Here is a 27,092-nt window from a genome sequence, read left to right as displayed (position 1 = left end):
ATCATCTGTTTTCGTCCTATTTACATGCATGTGTGAAAAAACAAAAAGGCTGACGTGTCATAGTGGGTTGCTAGAAGGGCGTCTTATTAGGGTCCAAAATTTATTAGGTGTGCGTAACTCATGGTCGAATTGAGCGGGGTTGATAAACTTCCTTAGTCTAATGGTTAGTTGACCCCGTGATGCCAACAAAAAACCAGAATCTCTATGCCGGAAGATTTGCTACAATTCGTTACCATGTGGGAGAAGATGACAGATATCATATAAACATGGACCTTAATATCCAGGGATCAATTGGGACCTCGAACGCTGGGGTGTGAGGGAGGGAGCGAACAATCCAAAACAGGCCCATTGCGGGGCGCGTCGGGATAAAAATGGGCTAGCCCAAAAAAGTAATTTTTTTTGGAGCAAATGCCATCAAGAAAAAACTGAAAACAAAATCTGATACAAGATAAGACAAAAGAAAAACATAATGTACAACTGCCATGCTCTATTTTATAAAAAATGGCATGCTATACTTTATAAAAATGTTTTGTCTACATAAGTCCAGTGAATTTCGTATGGTCCAAACACGTTTTTTGTGTGTTAAAAACAAAAAAATGCCATCCTCTTAATAATAAAAATGTCATGCCCTCAAGTAATAAAGCTGCCATCATGTTAATACTAAAATGGCTATCGTCTTAATAAAAAATGCCATGTTATTAATAATAAAAAATTGGCATATTACGTCGCTCCTTGGGATCGAGCATCACCCGATGGCGGACATGGTTAAGGGTAAACATGTGATTAACTTTTCTGGAAGCACATATGAAGTTATAGGTAAACAACAGCGAGAACCTCCAGACTTCTACCATGCTAAATCAAACATTGACGGAGCTATGTGAAGGAAGACGGCACGGCCGGGGCTAGTATAATTTTGAGCGATCATGATGAAGGGCTTAGGCTTGCACTCCACTAGTCAGACTTGCCGTTGATTGTGGAATCGGACTGCGCTGAACTACTACAAATGGTGCAATCCAAGGAGGTGGGTCGGTCAAGGTATTCTTATCGTGTTAATGAGATCAGAAAGTTGCTGGCTCATGACAGGAATGTTAGTCTACCTAAGATTAGTAGGCATGCGGATGTGGCCAGTCATACCCTTGCGTCTATGGGTCGCTCGCAACATAATGTCTGTTGGCTGCGTAACTCGCCAATCGAGATAGCTAGCATAGTTGACTCTGATTGTAATCACTATGCTTGGTCAATGAAAGTTTCTTTCCCGCAAAAATAATAATAACAATACAAGCCATGTTATTAATAAAAAATGTCATGCAGTCAATATTAGAAATGCGGTCCACTTCATAATAAAAGATTCCATGTTAACAATAATGAAAAAATGCAATGCTCTTAATAATAAAAATGCCATCCTCTTAATGATCAAAATGGTAAGTTATTAATTAGTTATTAGTACGTCATACTATTAATAACAAAACTTCCATGTGAGAAAAGTGAAACAAAAAACAAAACCAAAATTGCCATGTGTAAGTGATGACAATTCCCAAAGTTTGCCATGGAGGCATTACAAAAAGACCTAAAATTGGCAAGTGTTGGAAGAGAACAAGTGTCATGGTTTACCAAAAAAAATGCCATGCTACCAATACACAATGCACATGGGAAATTTAGAAAATTCCCCTATAAAAATATGATTTTTTTTGTTTTTTCAAAAATGGAAAACACATGAGAGAAGTGCATATTTCAACCCTGAACTCTTGCCCTAGTCTAATTTACAACCCCGAACTCTAATACCGTCTAAATTACAACCCCCAACTCTCAAAACCGGCCAGGATTCAACCCTCCCCTCTCTGTTGACCGGTTTTGACCAGTCAACAGGTCCAGTCAGCATGCCACGTCAGCAAAAAGTTCAACATTTTCAGGAAAAAATAAAACAATTCTGTAAAATCGAAAAGAAAGATAAAATAAATTTCTAGGAAAATAAAAAATGAATTTCTAGAAGGAAAAAATACCAAAATAAATCAAAATTTCCAGAAAAACCGAAGGAAAAAATAAATAAATTCCCGAAAAGATATAAAAAACTGTAATATAAAAAAAGAATTCCAGAAAAAATAGTTTCCAAAAAAAAAAGTCTCCAAATTTGAATTATATATTTTTCTTGGATTTTTTCCTTATCTTACAGATTGCTATTTATTTATTCAGAAAATTTTGAATTTTTTTCCTGACGTGGGATGCTGACTGGACCCGTTGACTAGTCAGAACTAGTCACCCAAGTCAAAACCGGTCAACAGGGAGAGGAGGGTTGAATCCTGACCGGTTTTGAGAGTTGGGGGTTGTAATTTAGACGGTATTGGAGTTCGGGGTTGTAAATTAGACTAGGGCAAGATTTCGGGGTTGAAATATGCACTTCTCTCAAAACACATCGAATTTTCGGAGTTTTTAAAATGAAAATGAAAATTTAAAGAATTTCACCTCAAATAGGTAAAGTTGTTTAAGGCTTTAAGCATTTCTGTTCAGAAAATTGCTTTAGTCCAACTGGAATGCAAGCCGCCGCTCTTGTAAGAGGTCGTCCGTTTGAAACCCACACCCTGCGCCTATTACCCCTCAAAAGAAAAACCCATGACAGAAGGACTATCGCCAGGACGCTGCCTAGACAAGTAGTTATAGCTTACACAAAAGTCATTCATGTATTCCGCTGTTGCATGAGACAAAAAGAAAGCATAGGAACAAAGTAAGAAGGACATTATTATGAACTGTTCCACATCATCTGAATAATACCAAACCAAGAAAAATAAATCATACAGCTTGTAATCAGCTGTCAAGAAACCACATGCTTATGGTATCTCCAGGGCGGACCCGTAAACCTTCCACAACCGTTCGGACTGTACTGTCCGGACCGAGGAAGTCATCCAACGCTAACCTGTACAGGGCCACGGAGCAGCCCGGACGCGATTTCTCCCGCAAACCGGAGACAAGCGTGGGGGAGGTTTGCGGGAGTCCGGACCGCTCCCAAGCCCAATTCTACCACCCTGGCGCACAAAAAACCCGTCACTCGCCCCTCCCGCGCTTTCTTTCCGATGCACGCACCGCTTACCATGCCGCATCCATGTCGGCCCAGCACACACGGAGGCCGGCATTGATGCCGCGATGTGGCCGAAGGGAGGGAGGGAGGGCGGCGCTGAACGACGCGGCCTCTCAACAGCCGCCGCTTCAATGCGGGTGCAGGTTCCCAAGGAACCAACTCCGACCGCCGGGCCGCATTGACGCGGCTGGCCGGCCCTTCGCCTGGTCCTCGTCGCGGCTATTTAAGACATGCGCCAGAGTTGCACAGAGATGCCCACCCCGTTCCTGAGCTCCAGCCCACTCCCCTCCTCCGTCTCAGTGCCCCGAGCCCCTTCCTCCCCCTCTTCGACCCAAGTTGCGGCAATGCCGAAGTCGTGGTGCTCCGTGCCGACAAGCGGAGTTGGCGGAAGCTCCTCCTCCGGCGGGTCTTGGCGCCGCCGTAGACGCTCTCCGGGGCCGTCAGCGTCCTCGGCAGCTGGCTCCTCCACCAAGGAGGAGATCGTCATCTCCTCCGGTGACGAAGAGGAGCAGGCGCCGCCACAGCAGCCGCATGAGCCACCGCGGCAGCCACCCCGACTCCTCAAGGAGGCCGCTCTGATGGACGAAGATTTCGTCCGTCAGATCGAGTTAATGACGGAGTGGTTGCTCCGTGACATGGGGTCGTTTCCGCTGTCGCCAGCGCGCATGAAGGAGGAGCCGGGCTCCCCGTCGCCCCGGAAGAACCGTGGCGTCTAGATCAGACGTCGCATCAACGAGGAGCCGGTCTCGCCCCCGCCAACCACCGCGGCGTCCAGATCGGACACCGCGTCAAGGACGTGCCTGCGTCACGGCCGCGGAGCCGCTACGGTCACATCGACGCGTCGTTCCCATTGACGCGCCGCCACCGCCTCGCCGTCAAGGAGGAGCTGTCGCCCGGAATCAAGAAAGCGCGCGGTCGCCTCCTTGACGGCGAGCTCGCCAGATCGGCGAGGAGTGGTTGCTTAGCGACTGCTCTGCAAACACCGATCGTGGCAAGGCCGACGCCAGGGCTCCACAGGCCATGTCGGCCGTGGCCGCGACTGCCCTCTGCACGGTGCAGCAGGAGGCGGAGCGGCTCCTCCGCGAGCGGCAGGTAGCCACTGGGCAAGGTTGCCGCGGCCCTCCGGCGCCGTTCCGCCGCAGGAGGGACCACGACGACGACGGTACCGGCAGAGACGACAGTGCGGCAGGGCAGGGCGGCTATGCATACGAGGTGATCGTCCTATAAGGATTAAGGTTTTTTTTAGTTAAATGATCGAAATATCGACCTTTTTATGTAAGTTATATCCAAACTTGAAAGAAAATCATCCGGTTTGCACGGATTTTTTCTGGTTGGTATGAATTGTTGCGAAAATGTATGTGGCTAACATTGGATGGCTGCCTCCTGCATCTATGTCCGTTGACTATTCCCCCTGTCCACAAAGAAATGCGGGATTTTTTTTTCAGATTGCCGTCGGAGATGTCCTTATCAAAGAAAACACCACCCGACACAAACCCAAACCCATATAGGAACCATCTGGCATATAGCTAGGCAGTCCATGCAATGCTTGTCCTTTATGGACCATTATTATAATGATATCCGCAAAGCTCAGAATGGTAATAAACTACCAAACTAAAGTCAAAAGGAACTGAAGGGGGGTTTATATTAATTTTCGACTTTGGTAACATGGATCTTGGTAGCCACTGGTAAGTTTCTCTTTACCATGGACAAGATCTTCTCCATTTGTGCAGTATCTTGGCCTTCATGGTCATCTCTTGGGTTGTACTTGATTTCTACCAAGTTAAGGTTGGAGATTGTGCAACCCATCTCAAAAATGTTAGAAGCAGCAGCACCATATGGGAACTCTTGGCACTGCACAAATGAGCAAAGAAAGTAATTTAGGAGCTATGACATATATACTAAGATAGAAAAACTAACCTATTGAGGTTAAAAGTTTGTACCCCACAGTTGTTGAGAGTAAGCTTCTCAAGGGCGGGCGTATTATGCAAAAAGGACCACAAGGTCTGAATGTTGTCACCTATCTCACACTTGTCAAGGACCAAGGTTTTTAGGTTGCGGAGTTGTAGAAATTTGTTTTGCTTCTCATGAAGTATTGCCTGCAACATAGGACGGGGAAGCAAATCATCTCCAATTGTTGGCGCCGTAGTTTGATAGAATCCCGCTGGAAATGGAGTACCCGGTGATGGATAATTCGGAATATGTTGCTCTGCTACTGCCTGTATATATACATTGTAGAGAAGAAAAGAGGGTTAAGTATACATGCATTGTGGAGAATAAATAAATATGCGTTTGGAAATTGAAATGATGTGCGCACCATTTCTCGGAAGCCTGACAACTCCAAGCAAGTGACGTTGGATAGTGATCGGAGAAGTTTGCAGAGAGCTGTGAGCAAATCTTTGTCATCTTGCCAATAGTAGAAACCCCCATGAACTTGTCGGAGTTTAGGTCTGTCCAGAAAGTGGATGGATGCTTGGATAGGGGAAGCCGCCTCACATACGGTGACAGAAAAAACGCCGAGGCGACGAAACTGAACGACGAGGTGCAGTGAGGCGAGACGAGGGGCGTCGACGAGGAATCCCAACCGTGTTCCTTCGTTGGATGTGGGGGAGTTATCAACGATGAGGTTCTTGAGTGTGTGGGACGCGATTCTTGAGATTTCCGACATCTCCGTGCTTCTGATCTCGAGGTCCTGCAGGGCGAGGAGCCCGGAGCTGAGGTGCTTCTCGAAATCCTTGTGCAGACGTACGTTATGGAGGCGCAGCTTGGTGAGGCAGTGTGTGCCAGAGCCAGAAGTCAGAGGTGGCAGCTTCATGCCGGAGACGTCGAGCGTCGCGGGGGAGCACCGGAGGCCTCGGCGAATCCACCTGGTGTGTGACCTGCAGCAGGAACGGTCGCGGAGGAGGCGCATCCATATGGGCCCGGAAGATGGCACGCTCAGCCGCAGGGTGCCCAGCGGCGAGGCACACGCGCGGCGACGGAGCAAGAGGCTGTCGACGAAATCGTCGAGCCTGTCGAGCTCCTCGTCCTCCTCCTCGTCGTCGTCCTCGCTAAACCGTGGTTTGAAGCACACCTTGTCCTGACGGCCAGCCACAGATGCCCACTCCCCTGCGTCGATGTCAAGACACGGCACCGTGAGCCAGAGGCGGCGCAATGTCGACGACAGCGCGCAGGTCTGCACGAGCTGGCGGGCCTTGAGGCGCGACATGATGTCGTGGAGGAGGCACTCCGGCATGTCGCTCAGCCGGTCGACATCCTCGGCACGCCGTCGCTTGGCCATGGATGCAGATGCTGGGGAATCCGGTCTGCTCTCACGTTGCAGGGCCCTTCCGCTTTCCTGACGCCGAAATTTGTTTAGATCCGATATTCTCGGGAACCCTAGCTAGTAACTTCTGTCGGTCTGGACACACGTAACGTGGACCGAAACACACCAAAGTTGGCCTTTTACAGCTCTCCCATGAACAGATCCGTTAGGACAAATAATCAGATTCGGTTACGTTAGAGATCAATTGGAAATCCATTCTGTTTCTAGTACCGCAACAGCGTTGAAACAAACAAAAAAGCGATGCGATTGTGAGGAATAGAAATGGGTATAGCTCCATCTCCCTAACGCAAGCTGCTAGCCAATGGAGCTGTGGCATGCTTGTGTCAAAAGGGCAGCGCGAATGTTAATTAACTCACTGCAATGCCAGATTTGAAACAAAATCTGAAGTTCAAAACAGTGTTTAAAAAAGCATTTCAAATTTCAAACATTTTTAGAAAATTTGTGAACATTTTTTGAAAGAACTGAACAAAATTTTTAAGGTTTAAATTTTCCTGAAATTCTGGATAATTTTTGAAAAACATTTTTTTAATATGAATATTTTTAAAATGGTGACACATTTTAAAATCCTGAATGAAATCCGGAACAATTTCTTATTTTCAAACAAATTTTGAAGATCTGAATATTTTCTCAAAAATGTGAAAAAATTTCGAATTTATAAATATTTTTTTCAAAATAAGATAAAATTTGAATTTCCTGATTTTTTTGACAAAAATGAGCAACATTTGAAATTGTGAACAAATATGAAGACTAGATTTTTTTTTTGTAAATTGTGACTTTAAAAAAACATGGTGCCACAGACGGTGTTGCGGACAACGGTCTGATACCCTTTGTCGACTGTCCGGCGTCCAACACTCGACAAAGGTGTTTTTTCTTTTCTTTTAGTTCCTTCTCACATTTTCTATTTTTCTTTCTTTCTTCTATGTATTTTCTTTATTTCTTTTATCTGCCTTGCTTTCTTGTTCTACTTTCGATTCCTTGCTTTGATTTCTTCCCCTATTCTCTTTGCCTTGCTTTGCTTTCTTCTTCTATTTTATTTTATTTTATTTTATTTTATTTCTTCTTCTATATTATTTTCTTTGCTTACTTCTCTTTTTCACAAGTAAAGAAAAACACAATAAAATATAGTCTCTCCGATCCAAATTAATTGACACAACCTCTATACAATGTCCATTTTACATTGTATATAGGTTGCTCAATTAATTCGGACCGGAGGGAGTATGTAAAGAAGAAGAGTCCTAAGAACCATGTTCGTTGAGATTCGGGCATCAACATGGAACTTATGGCATCTTCAAAGCAGACCCTCAAATCGTCCACTAACGTCCGGACCGAGCTGTCCGGGTAGAGATCCATTCTCGCACAACGAAGACAATCCAGTGGGCTTTGTGGAAGCCCGGGCCTCCACCATGTAAGACTCCGACACCCCGGCCCACCCAAAACCACACACGGAGTCAGCGCTCCATCCCATCCCATGCTCTTTATTCACTTCCTCCCTGGCCGACGCCGACGCCGTACCATCCTGGCAGCCCGCCAAGCCCTATCTGGGACACCACAGCTCCACCCGGTCGCCATGCTATTTTGCCTACGCCGTTGTTCCACCTCTCATCTATCCACCATGAAGGTACCATCCACCCTTGCGAAGGCCGTCCAGGGGGTCACCACGTCCGACAAGTGTTTGGTGAAATGCCCGTCCTAAATTTTCGACAATTTTCTCCCTTTAAAAAAATGGATTCGAACATGGGGGACGTGTATGAGAATTACATCGAGACCTCCGACGACTCATCCGACAAGTGGAAAACCCATCTGACCGTTGATCTTGACTAACTGCAATGGTCACCTAGTGGACCTGTATGGGCCACCACTGTCGGTAAGGTATCCTAAGCAAGATGGCTTGGAACGATGGTAATAGGCAGAGTTAACCTAAGTTCAGGCTCTCCGAGGAGATAGCAACCTACGTCCTGCTTGTGCTTTATTTTCATGGAATATATTGAGAGTACAAAGTACCGAGAGATTGCATGATGATTTCTACGAGCCTAGCCTCTGAACTTATATAACATAACTGGGGATCCTAGGATACATGGATCCTAGTCGGCTATGTATGAGGAGGTTTTTTTTAGAAAGGAGGATGACCCCCGGCCTCTGCATCTGGCAGATGCATACGGCCACTTTATTAATTATTCTTAGAAGACCTTACAAAGTTATACAACAGTAAGACTAAAGCCGCCGTCTAAGCAACAAACTGTCGCTACACCTATCTAGTTGATGAAGGGGCGCAGATAGCCTGGGCTTAATACCAAACAGACATCGCAGCCAAGCCTAACATCTAAGACCTGAGACCCCAACCTAGCCACTTGCCGGGTCTGGGGCACACACTGGTCCGGCGTGCTCTCAGAGGCCGCCGCCGCCAACTGCCACTGCTCCATCTTCAGAACTGTACTGATGCATCAACCTTGCTCGGTCTAGCTATCGTCGACGCCACCACGGCGCCCAACGGCACCTCCTCCCTGCGCGCAAACAGCTGGCACGTCGCGGTCGCCACTGATACACCTCAGCGCCATGCTGCCAAGTATCACCAGCCGACACAGCTTGAAGTCCTTGGAAGATCTGTCGTGCGTAGCACCTGCCGACCAGGCATGACAAAGCGTAGCACCTGTCGGTCAGGCATGACTTGACATCTCAACCGAAGCTCCGTGCAAGACGAAGCCGCTCCACCTCCTAGCTCTGACTTCCAGCGCTGCTCCACAAATGATGCTCCCAAGAGAGAAACGACACCGCGGTGCCGCCATCGTCCGATCTGGAACACCAGATCCTAGGGTTTCCCCCGGAGCACAGCACGAGTGGGTCGACAGTAGTTACACGACGATGCCTCCATCAAGGTAACGGCGAGAACGCCGTCATCGCCTGCCGTCGGCTCGGTTTTCACCGGCAACCATGTCTCCCCTACTCGCAGCCGGGACTAGATGATGGATCTCGAGATCCGTTCACCAAGCCTCTGGCCGACCATCTCTGGAAGAAGATGACCACCACGTCCACCAGCGTCACCACGTCGAGCACGCGTCGCCGCCGGCACCCCCATGGTGCCTAGAGGCCGACAAGCCCCGACGCACATCACGCCTCACCAGCCGCCATGGCCCAGGCCCAAGCACCACCAGATCCAGATCGGATCGGGGTCAAGGGCCCCAAGCCGTAGCCGCCGCTTTGGCAGCACCACTGGACGGTGCCCTGCCCTCCACCCCGCCGTAGGACCGAGTCATCGCCGGAGCTCTGCCGCGCCACGCCGCCGCCGGAAGAACTTGTGCCGCCGCCAGGGGAGAGAGAGAGACGTGCCAGGGAGAGGCCCCGCCGCCGCCGGCACTGCCTGGGCTTTGCCCGGCTGTGTCCCTTGGTGGTGGCGAGGGGGGAGGGAGGGTGGAGGAGGGCCGGCGGCGGAGGGAGCTAGGGTTCCCCCGAGTCGCCTCAGAGAGGGACACGGGGGACGGGCTGCGACGGGTAGATTCCTCAATGAAGCCAGTGACTTGTCATGTACATCAAACCTTCTGGAATCTTCTTTGCATATGCCCCGGGCTGTCCAAAGTGACCTAGGATGAAAACGACAAAGGGTCCTTAGCCCGGTACTTCACATAGAAGTCAACATGGTGAGAGGCCCCTTAGGTGGGACACCATGAATCATGCATACCCAACCCACTCATCAAAGACCACCTCTAGCTCACTCCTACAAGTCGAGGCAGGGCTGCAGGACACAGCCACCACAAAAGAAGTAGCTAGGCGACGCTTTGAGCGCCTCCTCATCCTGATAGAGTCCGTCCCAAATATTTTCGAGGTGCTCTTGCTCCTCTTGGATCATTTTCTTGTCATTTATTATTTTGCTAGTTGTGCGAACCAGTCTTACTCTCAAATCATCATAGCTAGGGTTATCGAGAGTTTCGTTCAGGATCTCATTGTCCTCGAGGCTCAGGCTACTTCCTAGGTCGGCGGAGTTATTGTCAGGGTTGGTGTTATCGCCATTATTTCCGTTGTCATCGCCATTGACGATGTCGTTGCCGCCTCCGCCTCCACTATTATTATCGACTCCACCACTTCTATGTGGGGTATCCATCATGTCGATGTCATAGGTGGGGATTATCGTCCACTTGCCTATGGGTGCATTGGCTAGTGGATGGCTTTATGAGGACTCTTCGATTTCTTACTCCATGTAGTCAACTTTAGAGCCGCTCTTCAGAACCTCGGTTACGTCTTCAATGTTTGCGACTAAGTGGGTGGTGCGTGTTCAAAATATCTGACCTTCCCCAGTGATTCCCAGATTAGATCGGAAACAGAGGATGGTCGTTTGATATTGCGAGCCTCTAAATCCGATCTAATATCTCATTTAGTAGGACTTTGTCGCAGTCTTCCTCAACCCGGTCTAACATCGGTGCCAGGGGAAGTTTTTTTTAAAGAACCGAATTGACATGGATCTAGGTTGTTCTTACGGGCTAGTTTAGTTATCTGGCTCTCGAGCTGTGCATTACTGGACCCTAGCTCGTGGCCGGATCAGACGTGTTGTTTTTCCTGAGATCGGCGCAGGTATCGGTGTGTATCGTCGTTCCTCGATCTGTACTAGCACCCAGGTCGAGAAGGCCAGCTCTTTGCATGTATCCGTGGTGTACTCCAAGTTGCCAGACCAAATGATCTGTCCGGGAGCAAAGTTCTCGACCTGGCCCAGGTGGCCAGTTAAGTCGTCCTAGAGGGTGACACTGCCGAAAACAAAGATCTGGCCTGGCAGAAACTCGTGCCAGAACCAATCTGCCCATTCATGTTGATCCCCATGGAATCACGACAACTACATAGCAGACCTGTATGGGCCACCAATGACGGAGTCGATTCCTGGAAATCTTGGGTAGGGGGTCTCGAGAGTCTAGATGTGACGGTAACAAGGGCATGTGGTTTTACCCAGGTTTGTGCTCTCTCGAAGAGATAATACCTACGTCCTACTTGTGTTTGTATTGATTTGGGGTGAAATATAAAATACATGTTGACCTACCAGGAGATTGTTCCTGTCATCTAAGAGCCCTACCCCTTGATATATATAGATATCAGGGGTCTAATGTTCCAGATAGGTCGGTTACGTATAAGGTAAGTGTATTGTAGACGACCTCTAAGTCGTGTAGTGTGCGTCTAGTCTTCGGGAATATTCCTTCTTCGTCACATGGGCGTTTTGAAGATGGCCTATAGGTGAACCACCATGGGGGCATGGCCTCCGCCTGGTCCACCTGGAGGTGAGACGATGTGGTGAGTGGCCCCTAGTCTAGGACACCATCACTACCCTAATACAAACAAATAGGAATTCACAATGGGCTACCACCTATCAAGTCCGGTCAAAGACGTAGATCGGGCGAGACCCTCCGATCGGCACGTCTTCCGAAACCACGGGCAGGAGGGGTAACATGTCATATTCATATAGCTTATATTTTTTTATAAAAACTCATACATTAGTTGTTGAAATTGAAGTTATAGAACTAAAGTTATGGATTTCCAACTTCTAAAAGGCATTTCAAACAATTTCAAAGTTGAATTTGTAAACTAAGGATAAATTTTGAAACCTAGTTAGAGTTCTCATTCCTCTTATTCTTTTGATCAAAATGGGTATAAGCTCTGCATTTTTTAAACATTAATAAAATAATATTCAAATTTGATGAATATAGTATTTGAAATTTGAAACTCAAAGTTATTTTAAATTTGAAATTTGAATCAAAATAAAATCACAAGAATTTTTTCTTTTAGAGGAAAAGGGCTCAAAGCCCCGGTTCCAATTGGATTACCAAAAGAAACCACACGAGGTCCAATCCGTTACAAGTACGCGGGGGGAATAATCAGCACACGCGCTGCCCCAGCAAAATGAGCAGACCGTGCCCACAGGGCCACAGTCACCAGTTTAGGAGAAATATAAAAACAAAGTTTCAAAAAGGAGCTGCAGCCAACATATAGGGATCAAACGAAATCACGCGCTCGCAGCCCCTCTCGAGCACTTCTTCAGTCCTAGCCAGGATTCGGCCAAAGCAGGAGGGGTGGGGATCTTGCTATCTGCTCCAGCTTCCGCACCATGTGTATCACTTTTCCTTTGACAGGGTCTGAGCAACGGACTGCCCAGCTATCCAAGGTAGCAGCAATCTTCCTCCACAATACCTGCATCCCAGTCCAGGGGGTATGATTGAAACACATGTCGTTACGATATTTCCATAAAGCCCATAGGGCAGCAGAGTGTAAAAGGCAATCTGCTGGGTGATTCTTGTTAAAGGACCACCATTCAAGCATGTCAGCCACGGACATCCCAGAATGGTAGTTAGAAATGTCCCCAATCACTCTCCATAGCTCTATCGAAACAACACAGCCAAAAAAAGATGCTCAACAGTTTCAGGATCACTACAGAAAAGGCAGGAAGCATCCTCTACCGTTTGTCTTTTCTGAAGATTATCCCTAGTCAATAGTTTGTTTTTAGACATGAGCCAAAGAAATATATGAATGCGGAGGGGAACTCTGATACTCCAGATGGATATAAGGTTCCCAGGGAGGATCCCTCTAAAATTGATAATGTTGTAGAAGGACTTGACAGTGTAGACACCTTTAGAATCATAATTCCAACAAACAGTGTCTTCCATGTCCACCAGCACAGTATTTTTGATGAAGCTGAATAGATCATTCCAATCAGCTAACATATCACGAGAAAAACATCTCCTAAAGGAGATTTTTAGGTTAGTGCCATCCCAGACATCGCACACAGTGATATTCTGTTCATTGGCAATGCTATATAAATTCCAATATTTAGTAGCTAGGGTGGTATGACCAATCCACTGGTCTTCCCAAAACCTGATGCTTTTTCCATTCCCTATCATCCAGGAATATCCTATGTTTGCAGCTTTAGCAGCCCATAGAATCCCTTTCCAGAAGGGGGAAGCACCAAGATTAGAACAAGCAAAAATATTAGGATTATGAGTGTTGTATTTGGCATCAATGACTTGTCTCCAAATCTTGCCCTGATCTAAAAAATATCTCTTAACCCAGGAAGCTAACAAACAAAGGTTCATATCTGCAATGTTAGGGATGCCAAGCCCCCCATGCTGTTTTTGTTGAGTCACACACCCCCAGGCTGCCAGGTGATATTTGTGGTGGCCCTCATAATCATCCCAGAAGCAGTGAGCCAGCTGAGAATTAAACAACTTAATGGCCCATTTAGGAAATTTGAATATACCCATAAGGTAACTAGGTATAGTGGCCAAGCAGGTTTTCACTAATGTGAGCCTCTTGCCGGAGGACAGCAACCTGCCTCTCCACCCAGTCCCTTTCTTAATGATCTTATCTACAGTAGGCTGTAATTCACACTTTTTCAGCTTTCTGTGATGTAGAGGGGCTCCTAAATATTTAATGGGAAAATCACTAAGTTTACAACCAAGGATTTGAGCAAATATGTTTGCTTCATCCCTATTTACATTAATAGGAACCAGATCACATTTATGGAAGTTAATGTGCATCCCAGAAATTTGCTCAAAGCAGGATAGCAGCCATTTAAGGTTCCTCGCTTGAGCAGGGTTATTACTCAAAAATAATAAGGTGTCATCAGCATATTGCATGCTAATGATGTCAGCTGGATTGGAGCTAGGGAATAAACATTCCAGGATGTTGTTACTAGCTGCTTTAATAAGAATTCTAGTAAAAACATCAGCTACTAGATTAAACAGTAGGTGGGAATAAGGGTCCCCCTGCCTGACTCCCTTACCAGTAATAAAGAAATCACTGTTGGCATTATTAATATTAACCCCAACAGATCCTTTATGTAGTAAAGAAGAAACCTTCTTCATCCACCTAGAGCTAAAACCTCTCCTGCGCATCATGTCAAGCAGGAAATCTCTGTTGATCATGTCATACGCTTTCTCATAATCTAGTTTAAATACAAAACCAGATTGTTTACTGGAGTACACAGAGTGAATAATTTCATGAGCTGTGATGATACTCTCAGCAATATATCTGCCTTTTATGAAGGCTGTCTGGTTCAAAGAAATTAAATCTCTGCAAATGGGGCCAAACTTATTAGTGGCACATTTGGCAAAGATTTTGAAGCTGCAATTAATCATAGCAAGAGGTCTAAATTTTTCTATCTTGCTAGCATCAGCCTCTTTAGGAACTAGAGTTAATAAAGAGAAGTTGAGTCTATATAAATCTAACTCATCTTTCTCCCAATCACGAAATAAGGCAAACAGGCCACCTTTAACAAGGTCCCAGAATTGTTGATAAAATAAAAATGGAAAGCCATCAGGCCCAGGGGCTCCTTCTGCATAAGAGCTGAAGACAGCCTCTTTAATCTCTTTTTCAGAGAAGGGGGCATCCAGGATGTTGTTATGAACATCAGTCACTTTCTCTCCATCTTCCCAAAAGTCATCTTTAAGGTCGATGTTGATTTTCTCTTGGAAACCAAACAATTTTTTGTAATAATTAACAACAACTTTCATAATATCATCATGTTTAGTCACATTACCTGCTTCTCCTTCCAGCATCATAATCTGCTTCCTCCTCCTCTTCTGATTTGCTATAGCATTAAAATATCCAGCATTCAGATCTCCTTCAAGTATATCTCTCTCCCTGGATCTCTGCCTGGCCTTGATTTCTTCCTTCCTCCAAATATCCTCTAGATCACCTGCAATTTTTTTAATTCTGCTATTAGTATTGGGGGAAGGAGGGTTAGTTTCAGAGATAATATCCAGACAGTTATATTCAGCCACTAGAGCTTGTTTCTGTCTGTTTTGCGTAGCCTCATAATTGGTCATCCAGCCCTTGATGGCCTTTCTGGAATTCCTAATTTTGAACTGCCAAATGTCTATAGCCTTAGTAAAAGGGCAGCTGGCAGTCCAGGCTTTAATAACAACCTCTCTAAAGCCCTCGACCTCCAGACACCATTTCTCAAATCTAAAGAGTTTACTGTTGGGAATGGGGAAGGCACAAGTGTTAAGAACCAGGGGGGTGTGATCACTCCCCAATCTAGGGATGGCTTTGAGATGTACTCCAGGGAATCCAGAGGCCCAATCAGTGGACATGAAAACTCTACTCTGTCTATAGTAGCCATCACTAGATTGTCCTGGTTGTTACCCCAAGTAAACTTCCTCCCATTAATTTTGAGCTCAATCAAACCAAATTTGTTAATCCAATCATTAAAGAGGTCAGCCCAGTGTTGATTAATAGCACCAGTGCTTTTTCTCACTAGCCTCTCTAATTAAATTGAAATCTCCACCTATTAGAGTGGGACCTACCCAGTCAGCTAGAATGGAATGGAGCTCATTAATGAAGTCCATTTTAAACTGGTCATAGGCAGAGCCATAAACAGAAATAATTCTCCAAACAGAGCAATCCTGTTTGTTCCTAATTAAACAAGAAATACAGTAATCGTGTAGATCACATTGAACAATGTCTAATGTATCTATCTTACTACCCAACAAGATCCCTCCTGCAGTGTTTATAGCAGGGAGCCATTTCCAGTGGAAATTGGATGTGGGATCAAATGCTTCAATTTGAAGAATAGTGAAATCTTCTTTTTTGGTCTCAGAAATACAAATAAAATCAGGACTGTTGGCTCTAATGAGCTCTTTTAATTTATCTACCTTATTAGGACTATTAAGCCCTCTAATATTCCAGAAAACACCTATCATTTAAGATCAAAATTAATTTTCCTTCTTCCATTGCAAGAAGAGGTTTTATGAACCTCAATCCAGGGGGAGTCTGAAGTAGGGAGCTCAGTACTCTGAGCCCCCACTTCTGTCTCAATACTATCCCCAGGAACAGGCTCAGAACAAATGAAATCCTCACCAGTAATATCTATACTGGGAGGCAACAAAATTTCAGGATTTACATAATTAAACTTAGTAATTCTATCTAATTCTACATGCTTGATAATGCAAATATTTTCCTTGATGTTATCACTGCTGGTACCCAGGCTAATCCCTGAGCATTCTGCAGCTTTTATCAGAAAATCATTATCAAGACATGCAAAGGAGTTTTGAGTACCTTTTCTCAACATAGGTTTTTCCAGGTTTTTGATTTGCTTCAACTCTTGAGCTTTTTGGATAGCAGGTCTGTTATCTTTCTTGTTCCTGGTACTAACCCTGGAGGCCACCAAAGGACCCCATTTCTGTTGAGTGTTTGTTTTTTTCTGAGTCATAGGTTTAGACCCAACAGCAGCAGCTTCAAATTTCTCCAGAAGAGGGCCACCCAAGTTGACATTTTGGTTCTTCTTCACCACCTCCAAGTAGCTTTTGGTCATGGGGGCACCCAGTAGCTTGGAGGAGACCATACCAGAGTCATTGGCAACAGGGGCAGGGGTGGAACACTTATGACCAGTCCCACTATGTCCAGCGGTATTAGTTTTATCCTTGATAGTTTGATTACTATTGCCAGTGTCCATATCCACTCCAAGCAAATCTTCTTCACTAGTATCAAACTCCTCTTCAATGTGCTTTTTCTATGAAGGATTATCATCAGGGCCTTGAGGTATATCTGATTGACCACTTCCTAAGCCAGTTTCCACAGAGAATTTCAGCAAATATAATTCATGGTTTATCTCCACCACTCTATCTCTGGGGATCTTGGTAGCATCTCTCACAACAACCTGAATCCTCACATTCTCATAAAAGCTCCTGAAGATGGTGTGCCAATCAACATTTACCAGGACACCAAGCATAGTAGATATCTGAGAAATAGTGTTCCAAGATATCCATTTGGGGGGTATCCCTTCAATCACAACCCAAGTTTCCTCCAGATAGTCATAAGCTGGCATCTCTCCCATCCAGTCATTGAAGGAAATAGTCACCCCCTCATTCTTCAGATTAATGGAAGGATTTTCCACCAGTTCCTTAATCTTTTTGTTGGGGGAAACCTGACAATGAATTTCTTGCTGTCATACTTCCTGATCTACGAGGGCCAATTGGTTTTCCACATCTCAGAAAAGCAAACTCCCAGCTCTGCTTCATTTATCTCTCCTTTTTCAACTAAGACTAGTCCAACATTCCCAAGATTCAGCCATTCACTGTCTTCCTTGCCACTAGCCTCTATGTGAAAAGAACCCAGGTCATTGCTGGCACTCCCCCAATACATAGCTGCTGGATATGGCTTGTACCAGGTAGGGCAGGAATCCATGTGATATCCAAGTGTCTTGCATATGAAGCAAGCTTTGGGGATGGGGCACATACCAACAAAATGGCCAGGTTGACCACAGTTATAACAGATTGCTCCAACATACTTGGGATCAATATTGAAGGAAGCTGACTCCTCACTGGTAGAACTTGTCTGCACATCAGTCTGCCTATTTTTCTGATTCTTCTTCTTCTTGCTCTTGCCAGGCTCTGTCTGACTGCTCTGCTGTAACACCCCGGATGTAATTTTCCATATTTGTAACTCCAACTCTTGCCTTTTCGGCTATGTGCTATGATATTCCCTTCGTGGTCGGGTTTTGTCTTTCGTTTTGCATTTTGTTCATGTCATGCATCTCATATCATGTCATCATGTGCATTGCATTTGCATACGTGTTCGTCTCATGCAACCGAGCATTTTCCCCGTTGTCCATTTTGCAATCCGGCACTCCCACCTCCTCCGGCGCACCCCTCTTGTTTCTTTTCGTGAGCGGGTGTTGAATGTTCTCGGAATGGACCGAGGCTTGTCAAGTGGCCTTGGTATACCACCGGTAGACCACCGGTCAAGTTTCGTTCCATTTGGAGGTCGTTTGATACTCCAACGGTTAACCGGGCAACCGCAGATGCCTTCTGTGTGTTGCAGCAAAACCCCTATCTAAATAGCCCAAAACCCCTCTAAGTCATCTCCATGCTCTAGGTCGTTCGATCACGATCGTGTGGGCGAAAACCGCACTCCATTTGGAGCCTCCTAGCTCCCTCTACCTATAAATATGTGTCTCTCCTGAAATTCTCGCGCAGAACAACCCTAGCCCCGCTCCCTCTCGGCCGCCGGACGTGTCCGGTCCGGCCGGACGAAATCCACCGCCGCGCCCGACAAACCAAAGGGCGCCACGTCAGCCTCCGCCGGCGCTCTCTCTCTCCTCCGCGCCGCGGCCCGCCAGGCCCGCCGCTGGCCCCCGCAGGCCCAGATCCTGCGCGCGCGCCCGGCTCCCCGCGCGCCGCCGCCCCTCCCGCGGTGCCCCGCCGCCTCGCTACCTCGTCGCCTCGCTTCGGCGTCGCCGGCCACCGCCGTCCTCGTCGCCGACCGCCGCCCGCCGGCGCCTTCTCCGCTCCACGCCGTCGCCTCCTCCCGCCGCGGTCCCGCCGTCCCCGGCCGGCGCCACCCTCCGGCGCCGCACGCCGCCCCGCAGGCGTCCCCGTCCTCAACTCCGGCGAACCCTAGCTCCGACCGCCCGATCTGGATCCAGAGAGCCTCGGGTTGACTTTTTCTCCTTTCCCCAAAAATCCTGTCCTTATATTTTCGCAGTATATTGCTATGTTCATTGCATCATAACTCTCTGCATATAGCTTCGTTTTGTGCGTGTAATATATCGAAATGTTCGCCTCGTGATGCTCTTCATTTTGTTCCATTGCACCATGTTCATTTGAGTCAATCTTGATACCCAAATCTCTGGTGCAAGAGTGCTACTTGCTGTTATCTGCTGTTACTTATCAGAACTTAGGGATTTGTTATTTTTGTTTCATTCAATCTGTGCATCTTATCGGCGTGAGCTCTACATGTGTTTTGTTGTATGCCATGCCATCTTTACATAGGTGTATGCCATGTATTTTTGTGATCTCTGTGCTGACTAGCACAAGCATGCAAACTAGGCTTCGTGATGTTTCTGATTTCAGGGACTTAATAAATTTACAAGTATGTCTGCTGTTATTTTGTTGCTATGTATCCATGTGGCTACAGAGAGATCTATGCTTATTTTGGAGATGCTCAGTAAAGATGTTTGGTAGATATTGTTGTAATTGATCCATTCCTTCCCTTGTTTGTAATTATGGAGTGCCATAGCATGACTCATTCTTGCTCTACTTTTGCTATAAAATATTTCTGGCAGATTCTTAACATGATATTCAATTTTGCCAAGCTTGTTGTAATTGTTTCATACATGCTATGTATTTTCTCTTGCCATGGATAATTTCATAAAGATGCCATCTTGCTGTAGGTATGCTTGTTTTATCATGCATTGCCTTGTGGTGAGTGCCTAAAGCTCACAAAGATGCCTTCATATTATTGTTTCTGCCATGCTCTGTTTTCTGCTAAGTCTGAAACCTGTTAACGAAACTTGCTACGTTTATATGGCTGCCATCATATCTTTTGGTCCTTTTTGGCTTATGGTCACTAAGGGACTTTTGTCATATGCATTTAGTAGAATACTGCCATGCCTTGTTTTTCCATGTTAAGTTCCTATAGCATGTTGATTTCTTGCTCTGAACATTGCTACCTGATGCTGTTTTAGTCATGTCCAGTAATTTCACAGTCTGTGAACCTGATATCTTTTGCACTTTTGCCATGCTTGTTTGAACCTGTTATGCTGTGATCTACCCGTAGCTCAGTGTTCATCTTTTGTTAAGCATCTCCTGTAGATTACTGTCATATGATTTGTTGCTATGTTGGGGTGCTGTAGCATTATTACTGGTTGCATTTTAAGTGCTATCATGCTGTTAATCGCAGATTCGTGTCATTCTTATTTTGCTTGCCATTTGCAAACCGTGCATCCATTTCCGGTGATCTTTATATCGATTTCAACCGAAATCATCTCATCTTTCCAGCGGCATACTTGGTTTGTCAAGTTACTGCCTTGTTCATCATTTTTTTCTTCCGGAGCACGCATATGCATCGCATATCATATCTCGCATATCATACATGTTTTGCATCATGTTGCTTGTGCATCTCCCGTGATTGATTGTGGTTCCGTTGCTTGTGTTCTTGTTTTGGGTAGAGCCGGGAGACAAGTTCGTGAACGAGGAACCTGTTGAGTACGCTTACGAGGATCAAGCTTTCGACAACTCTGAGAACCTTGCAGGCAAGATGACCACCCCTCGAAATCACTTCTATCTTTCCTTTGCTAGTTGTTCGTTCTATTGCCATGCTGCGCTACCTACCACTTGCTATGTCATGCCTCCCATATTGCCATGTCAGCCTCTAACCATCATTTTCCTAGCAAACCGTTGTTTGGCTAAGTTACCGCTTTTGCTCAGCCCTTCTTATAGCGTTGCTAGTTGCAGGTGAAGTTGAAGTTGGTTCCATGTTGGAACATGGATATGTTGGGATATCACAATATCTCTTATTTAATTAATGCATCTATATATTTGGTAAATGGTGGAAGGCTCGGCCTTATGCCTGGTGTTTTGTTCCACTCTTGCCGCCCTAGTTTCCGTCATACCGGCATTATGTTCCTTGAGTTTGCGTACATTACGCGGTTGGGTGATTTATGGGACCCCCTTGACAGTTCGCCTTGAATAAAACTCCTCCAGCAAGGCCCAACCTTGGTTTTACCATTTGCCACCTAAGCCTTTTCCCCCCGGGTTTTCGTGAGCCCGAGGGTCATCTTATTTTAACCCCCCCTCCCCCCCCCGGGCCAGTGCTCCTTCGAGTGTTGGTCTGAACTGAGTAGACTGCGGGGCCCCCTCGTGGAAACTCGAGGTCTAGTTTTACTCGTAGGATGTCTCATCCGGTGTGCCCTGAGAACGAGATATGTGCGGCTCCTATCGGGATTTGTCGGCGCATCGGGCGGCTTTGCTGGTCTTGTTTTACCATTGTCAAAATGTCTTGTAAACCGGGATTCCGAGACTAATCGGGTCTTCCCGGGAGAAGGTTTATCCTTCGTTGACCGTGAGAGCTTATGATGGGCTAAGTTGGGACACCTCTGCAGGGTAATATCTTTCGAAAGTCGTGCCCGCGGTTATGAGGCAGATGGGAATTTATTAATGTCCGGTTGTAGAGAACTTGTCACTTGACTTAATTAAAATACATCAACCGTGTGTGTAGCCGTGATGGTCTCTTCTCGGCGGAGTCCGGGAAGTGAACACGGTTTGAGTTATGCATGAATGTAAGTAGTTTCAGGATCACTTCTTGATCATTTCTAGCTTCCCGACCGCTCCGTTGCTTCTCTTCTCGCCCTCATTTGCGTATGTTAGCCACCATATATGCTTAGTGCCTGTTGCAGCTCCACCTCATTACACCATCCTTTCCTATAAGCTTAAATAGTCTTGATCTCGCGGGTGTGAGATTGCTGAGTCCTGTGTGGCTCACAGATTCTACCAAAACAGTTGCAGGTGCCGACGATGCCAGTGCAGGTGACGAAACCGAGCTCAAGTGGGAGTTCGACGAGGAACGTCGTATGTGTCTTTTCCCGATGATCAGTAGTGGAGCCCAGTTGGGTCGATCGGGGATCTAGCATTTGGGGTTATCTTATTTTCATTTGGATCTTGACCGTAGTCGGTCTATGTGTGGATTTTGGATGATGTATGAATTATATTTATGTATTGTGTGAAGTGGCAATTGTAAGCCAACTCTCGTTATCCCATGCTTGTTCATTACATGGGATTGTGTGAAGATGACCCTTCTTGCGACAAAACCACAATGCGGTTATGCCTCTAAGTTGTGCCTCGACACGTGGGAGATATAGCCGCATCGTGGGCGTTACAAGTTGGTAATCAGAGCCATCCCCGACTTAGGAGCCCCCTGCATGATCGAGTCGCTGGCGTTGTTGAGTCTAGAACAAAAATGTTTTGAATCTTAGTATTATATATCGGAGAGTAGGATTCTTTTTACTCCTCGGTCCCTTCGTCGCTCTGGTGAGGTCTCCTGACGTACAAGTTTTGACTCTTCTCTCCTCAAATTTCACTAAATTTTTTTTCAGGATCATGAGGATATCTTAGAATCGTTCCGATGGTTTTATGACGAGAACATTGTTCTTGGTGCCTCCTGACATTTAGGGGTTGTGGCAGTGTCCCGGGGAGTTGAGCTCCGAGGTGTTGTCGTCACAATTTTATCGTTGCAGTTCTGGAATACCTGAGTTTTGGCGACATCGAAAATCTCTTTTATGCAGTTGTTGGTGAGATCACCTCGACGCCACCCAGTACTGGGGTGGGAGCTCGGGAGTATTGCCATAACTCGTATAACGGATGCTTTTCGAAGGTTGAGGTACACGATTTCCGAAGGTTTCTTGGTTATGTGTTGACGGATGGATACAGCTGGATCCAGGGATTGCTAGTTTGGGTGATATATTTTGTGTCCCCTGTATCCCCAACACTAGATTGCATAACCAGAAAGTTTCGGGAGTTTGTAGGTGGGATTCAAGTAGCTCTTAGCATTTCTTCCCGCAGATACTTGGTTTGTGATTGGGTAATCCTTACCATTTATTTGTTCCACTCGTACCTTTTTATTTTATTCATCAATCTCTTATCAAGTGGCTTCTCACCTTATTGGAAGTGCGATGAATTACTATGGAATTCATTCGTTCATCCTCGTTCGAATGTTTATTGTGAAGACTATATGTTGCAATTTCTATCCGTTGATTCAATTTGCTTATCTCTCTATCAAGATGCTAACGGATGTCACCCTCTTCAGGATGGCTCCGCCAACGCGTCAGAATCCGGATCGCAATGAAGGGAATCAGTCGAACCCTCCGCCACCACCTCCGCCTCCGGAAGCATGGCAAGCTATCATGGCAGCCACCAACGCCAATGCTCAGATGATTCTGCAACTCTTGCAAGAACGCACCCAAGGGCAAGGCAATCAAGGGAATCAAGGTCAAGGCAACAATCAGCCTCACTTCGCTACCCTCAACCAGTTTCTCGCAAATCAGCCCAAGTCTTTCAGCTACTGTGCCGAGGCCATGGATGCCGATGATTGGCTCGTGGACATCAACAAGCATTTTGAATGTAGCAATGTCAGGCCTAAGGACTTTGTCAAGTTCGCTTCTTTTCAACTCAAGGATCAAGCTGCCGAGTGGTATCAACAATACAAAGATTCCAGAGGAGGTCGTGTGATCACTTGGACTGACTTCTGTCGGGACTTCAAAGCTCACCACATTCCACAAAGTGTTGTTGAGAGCAAGCGTGAGGAGTTCCGCAATCTCAAGCAAGGCAGCATGTCCGTGTATCAATACAATACTCAGTTTCAGAAACTCGCTCGCTTCGCTAAGCAAGACGTTCCTGATGAAAAGAGCATGATCTATCAATTCAGAGGTGGCCTCAGAGAAGAATTGCAATTACCTCTCGTGCTTTTTGAACCGACCAAGTATGATGATTTCTACAATATGGCTCTGAAGCAAGAGGCTGCTCAGCTCAAGTGTGAGGCTTCTAAGAAGAGAGTCAGGGACGCAGTTCAGTCTTCTTCTTCCTCACTAGTGGCTGCTAAGCAACAGAAGTTCTGGTTGCCTCCTCTTCCTCCGTTTCGCCAGCCTTACCAGCAGAAGAACAAAGGTGGCCATGGTTCTTCCCACTCATCCAACTCTGGCTATCAGAACAAGTCTCAGAATCAAGCTCCAAAGTCGAATGCTCCTTATCATCGTCCACTCTCAGAGGTGACTTGCAACAAGTGTCAGCAGAAAGGTCACTATGCTAACAAGTGCTTCAACCAAAGGCGTCTTCCGCCTCCTCCTCCTGTCAGATCTTCCAGCAATGCAGTGGTCAAGCATAATCCCAAGTCTGCAAAGGTGAACATGATGAATGCAGCTCAAGAGGAGGAATCTACTGATGTGATAATGGGTAATCTTCCTTTTAATGATATTCCTGCAAAAGTCTTATTTGATACTGGTGCATCGCATTCTTTCATGTCATACCCATTTGCATCGAAGCACAATGTTGACACAGAGATTTTATCCAAAGTTATGCAAATTGTTTCTCCGGGAAAGCTTATGACTTCTAGTTTGGTTGCTCCCGATGTTTCTGTCAAGATGGGAAACTATAAATTTCTGTCTTCTCCAATTGTTCTTGGTGACTCGGATATTGATCGAATTCTCGGGATGGACTGGCTTTCTAAGTACAAGGCTCAACTTGATTGTGCTTCCAAGGAAATTCAATTGACACACTCTTCTGAGGATGTGATTATCTTTGCCGCTCGTGATGAAACCGTTCGGTTGTTTTCTCTCAATGAGAAGGGCGAATTGAATGCCATCTCTCAAATTCCAATCGTTTGTGAGTATCAAGATGTCTTTCCAGAAGAGCTTCCGGGTATGCCTCCTCACCGGCCAGTTGAGTTCGTTATCGATCTTGAGCCGGGCACTGAACCCGTTTGCAAGCGTCCTTACAAGCTTGGACCGAAGGAGCTGAAGGAATTGAAGAAACAGCTCGATGAACAAGAGCGTCTGGGTTTGATCAGACCGAGTTCTTCTCCATGGGGTTGTGGTGTTCTTTTTGTCCAGAAGAAGGATGGCACGGACCGACTTTGTGTCGACTACCGTCCATTGAACAAGAAGACAATCAAGAACAAGTATCCACTTCCCAACATCAGTGAGCTATTCGAGCAACTCAAAGGTGCTAAAGTATTCTCCAAGCTTGACCTTCGTATGGGTTATCATCAGATTCGCATTCGTGAAGAAGATATTCCCAAGACAGCATTCAGAACAAGCTTTGGTTCTTATGAATATACTGTCATGTCTTTCGGCCTTGTCAATGCTCCTCCAACATTCTCTCGGATGATGAATTTCATCTTCAACCCCTATACCAATGAATTCGTCCTGGTGTATCTCGATGATATCTTGGTCTTCTCCAAGAATAAGAAGGATCATGCCAAACATTTGTGATTGGTGCTCGACAAGCTCAGAGAGTATAAATTCTATGTGAAGTTCTCCAAATGTGAGTTTTGGCTCGATGAAGTTCTTTACCTTGGTCACATCATCTCTGCCAAGGGCATCGCTGTTAATCCCGAGAAGGTGTCCGCAATTGTGAATTGGGAACCTCCTCAGAATGTCAAGCAGCTTCGCAGTTTTTCTTGGTCTTGCAAGCTATTGCCGAAGATTCGTTGAGAATTTCTCTAAGATTGCAAAGCCTCTTTCCAACCTCCTCCAGAAGCATGTGAAGTATGTCTGGTCTCCTGAGTGTGACGTTGCTTTCAACACTCTCAAAGAGAAACTCGTCACAGCTCCTGTCTTAACTCCTCCTGACGAATCCAAGCCTTTCGAAGTTTTCTATGATGCTTCTCTTCAAGGTCTCAGTGTTGTGTTAATGCAAGAGAAGAAAGTTGTGGCTTATACCTCTCGTCAGTTGAAGCCCAACGAAAAGAACTACCCCACTCACGATCTTGAGTTGGCGGCAGTTGTCCATGCATTAATAACATGGAGACATCTCTTGTTGGGAAGACAAGTGGACATATTCACCGATCACAAGAGTCTCAAGTACATCTTCACTCAGCCCAACCTCAATCTCAGGCAGACTCGATGGGTCAAAATGATTCAAGAGTACAATCCGAGTATTGAATATACTCCATGCAAAGCCAATGTCATTGCAGATGCTTTGAGCAGGAAGGCTTATTGCAACAGATTAATTCTAAAGCCATTCCAACCGGATCTTTGTGAAGCTTTCCGCAAGCTGAATCTCCAAGTTGTTCCTCAAGGATTTCTTGCCAACCTCATAGTCTCTCCTACTTTGGAAGATCAAATTCGTGAGGCACAACTCCTGGATACCATGGTGAAGAAGGTGAAACGTGGTATCGACAAGGGACTTTCCAAATACAAGTGCTATCGCATTGATGACAGAGACACTTTATTCTTCGAGGACCGGATTGTGGTTCCTAAAGGTGATCTAAGGAAAGTCATTATGAACGAGGCACACAATTCTCTTCTTTCCATTCATCCTGGAAGTACAAAGATGTACCATGACCTCAAGCAGTCGTATTGGTGGACTCGAATGAAGCGAGAAATCGCTCAATTCGTGAATGAATGTGATGTATGTCGAAGGGTGAAAGCAGAACACCAACGACCAGCTGGTCTCCTCCAACCTCTTGCTATCCCAGAATGGAAGTTTGATCATATTGAAATGGACTTCGTGACTGGATTTCCAAAGTCCAAGCGTGGAAATGATGCTATCTTCGTTGTCATTGACAAGCTTTCTAAAGTGGCTCATTTCCTTCCAATCAAAGAATCCATCACAACAGCTCAGTTGGCAGAGCTATACACCTCCAGAATTGTCTCCTTGCACGGCATTCCACAATTGATTTCTTCAGATCGTGGAAGCATCTTCACATCTAAGTTCTGGGACTCCTTCCAGAAGGCCATGGGCACAAATATTCGCTTCAGCACAGCTTTCCATCCTCAAACTAGTGGCCAAGTCGAGCGAGTAAATCAAATTCATGAAGATATGCTCAGGGCTTGTGTCATTTCCTTTGGCATGAAATGGGAAGATTGTCTTCATATGCCGAGTTCTCCTACAACAACAACTTCCAAGCAAGTTCGGGCAAGGCCCCATTCGAGATTCTCTATGGCAGAAAGTGCCGTACTCCTCTCAATTGGTCAGAGACTGGTGAACGCCAACTTCTTGGCAATGACTTAATCACAGAGGCTGAAGAAATGTCTAAAGTCATCCGTAATAATCTCAAAGCCGCGCAATCGCGCCAGAAGAGTTACTATGATAGTAAGCACCGTGATTTGGCTTTCGAGATCGGAGACCATGTCTACCTCCGCGTCTCCCCAATGAAAGGCACTCGTCGCTTCGGTATCAAAGGGAAGCTTGCCCCTAGATACGTGGGTCTGTGAACCTGATATCTTTTGCACTTTTGCCA

General features: G+C 46.0%; 1 protein-coding gene across 1 annotated transcript; it reads right to left on the bottom strand.

The window, feature by feature from the left end:
- Positions 1 to 4,654: 4,654 nt before the first annotated feature.
- On the bottom strand, positions 4,655 to 6,459 carry LOC123075739 (MEIOTIC F-BOX protein MOF-like). The gene is made up of 3 exons (XM_044498275.1): positions 5,385 to 6,459; positions 5,011 to 5,286; positions 4,655 to 4,921 (listed from the first exon to the last, which is right to left on the bottom strand). Exons 1-3 carry the CDS (start codon positions 6,345 to 6,347, stop codon positions 4,715 to 4,717), a joined length of 1,446 nt encoding a protein of 481 aa, XP_044354210.1. The 5' UTR covers positions 6,348 to 6,459; the 3' UTR covers positions 4,655 to 4,714.
- Between the last annotated feature and the right edge of the window lie 20,633 nt (positions 6,460 to 27,092).

Source organism: Triticum aestivum, chromosome 3D, assembly GCF_018294505.1.
Source record: "Triticum aestivum cultivar Chinese Spring chromosome 3D, IWGSC CS RefSeq v2.1, whole genome shotgun sequence".
NCBI classification, from domain to species: domain Eukaryota; kingdom Viridiplantae; phylum Streptophyta; class Magnoliopsida; order Poales; family Poaceae; genus Triticum; species Triticum aestivum.
Note: the sequence above shows the minus strand (reverse complement) of the source record. Positions and strands in the feature narration are given on the sequence as shown.

Coding starts and splice junctions, on each gene's coding strand:
- LOC123075739 (XM_044498275.1), bottom strand. CDS start 6,347: ATGGCCAAGCGACGGCGTGCCGAGGATGTCGACCGGCTGAGCGACATG. Junction 5,287..5,384: donor TGTCAGGCTTCCGAGAAATG/GTGCGCACATCA, acceptor GTATATATACAG/GCAGTAGCAGAGCAACATAT. Junction 4,922..5,010: donor TTACTCTCAACAACTGTGGG/GTACAAACTTTT, acceptor TCATTTGTGCAG/TGCCAAGAGTTCCCATATGG.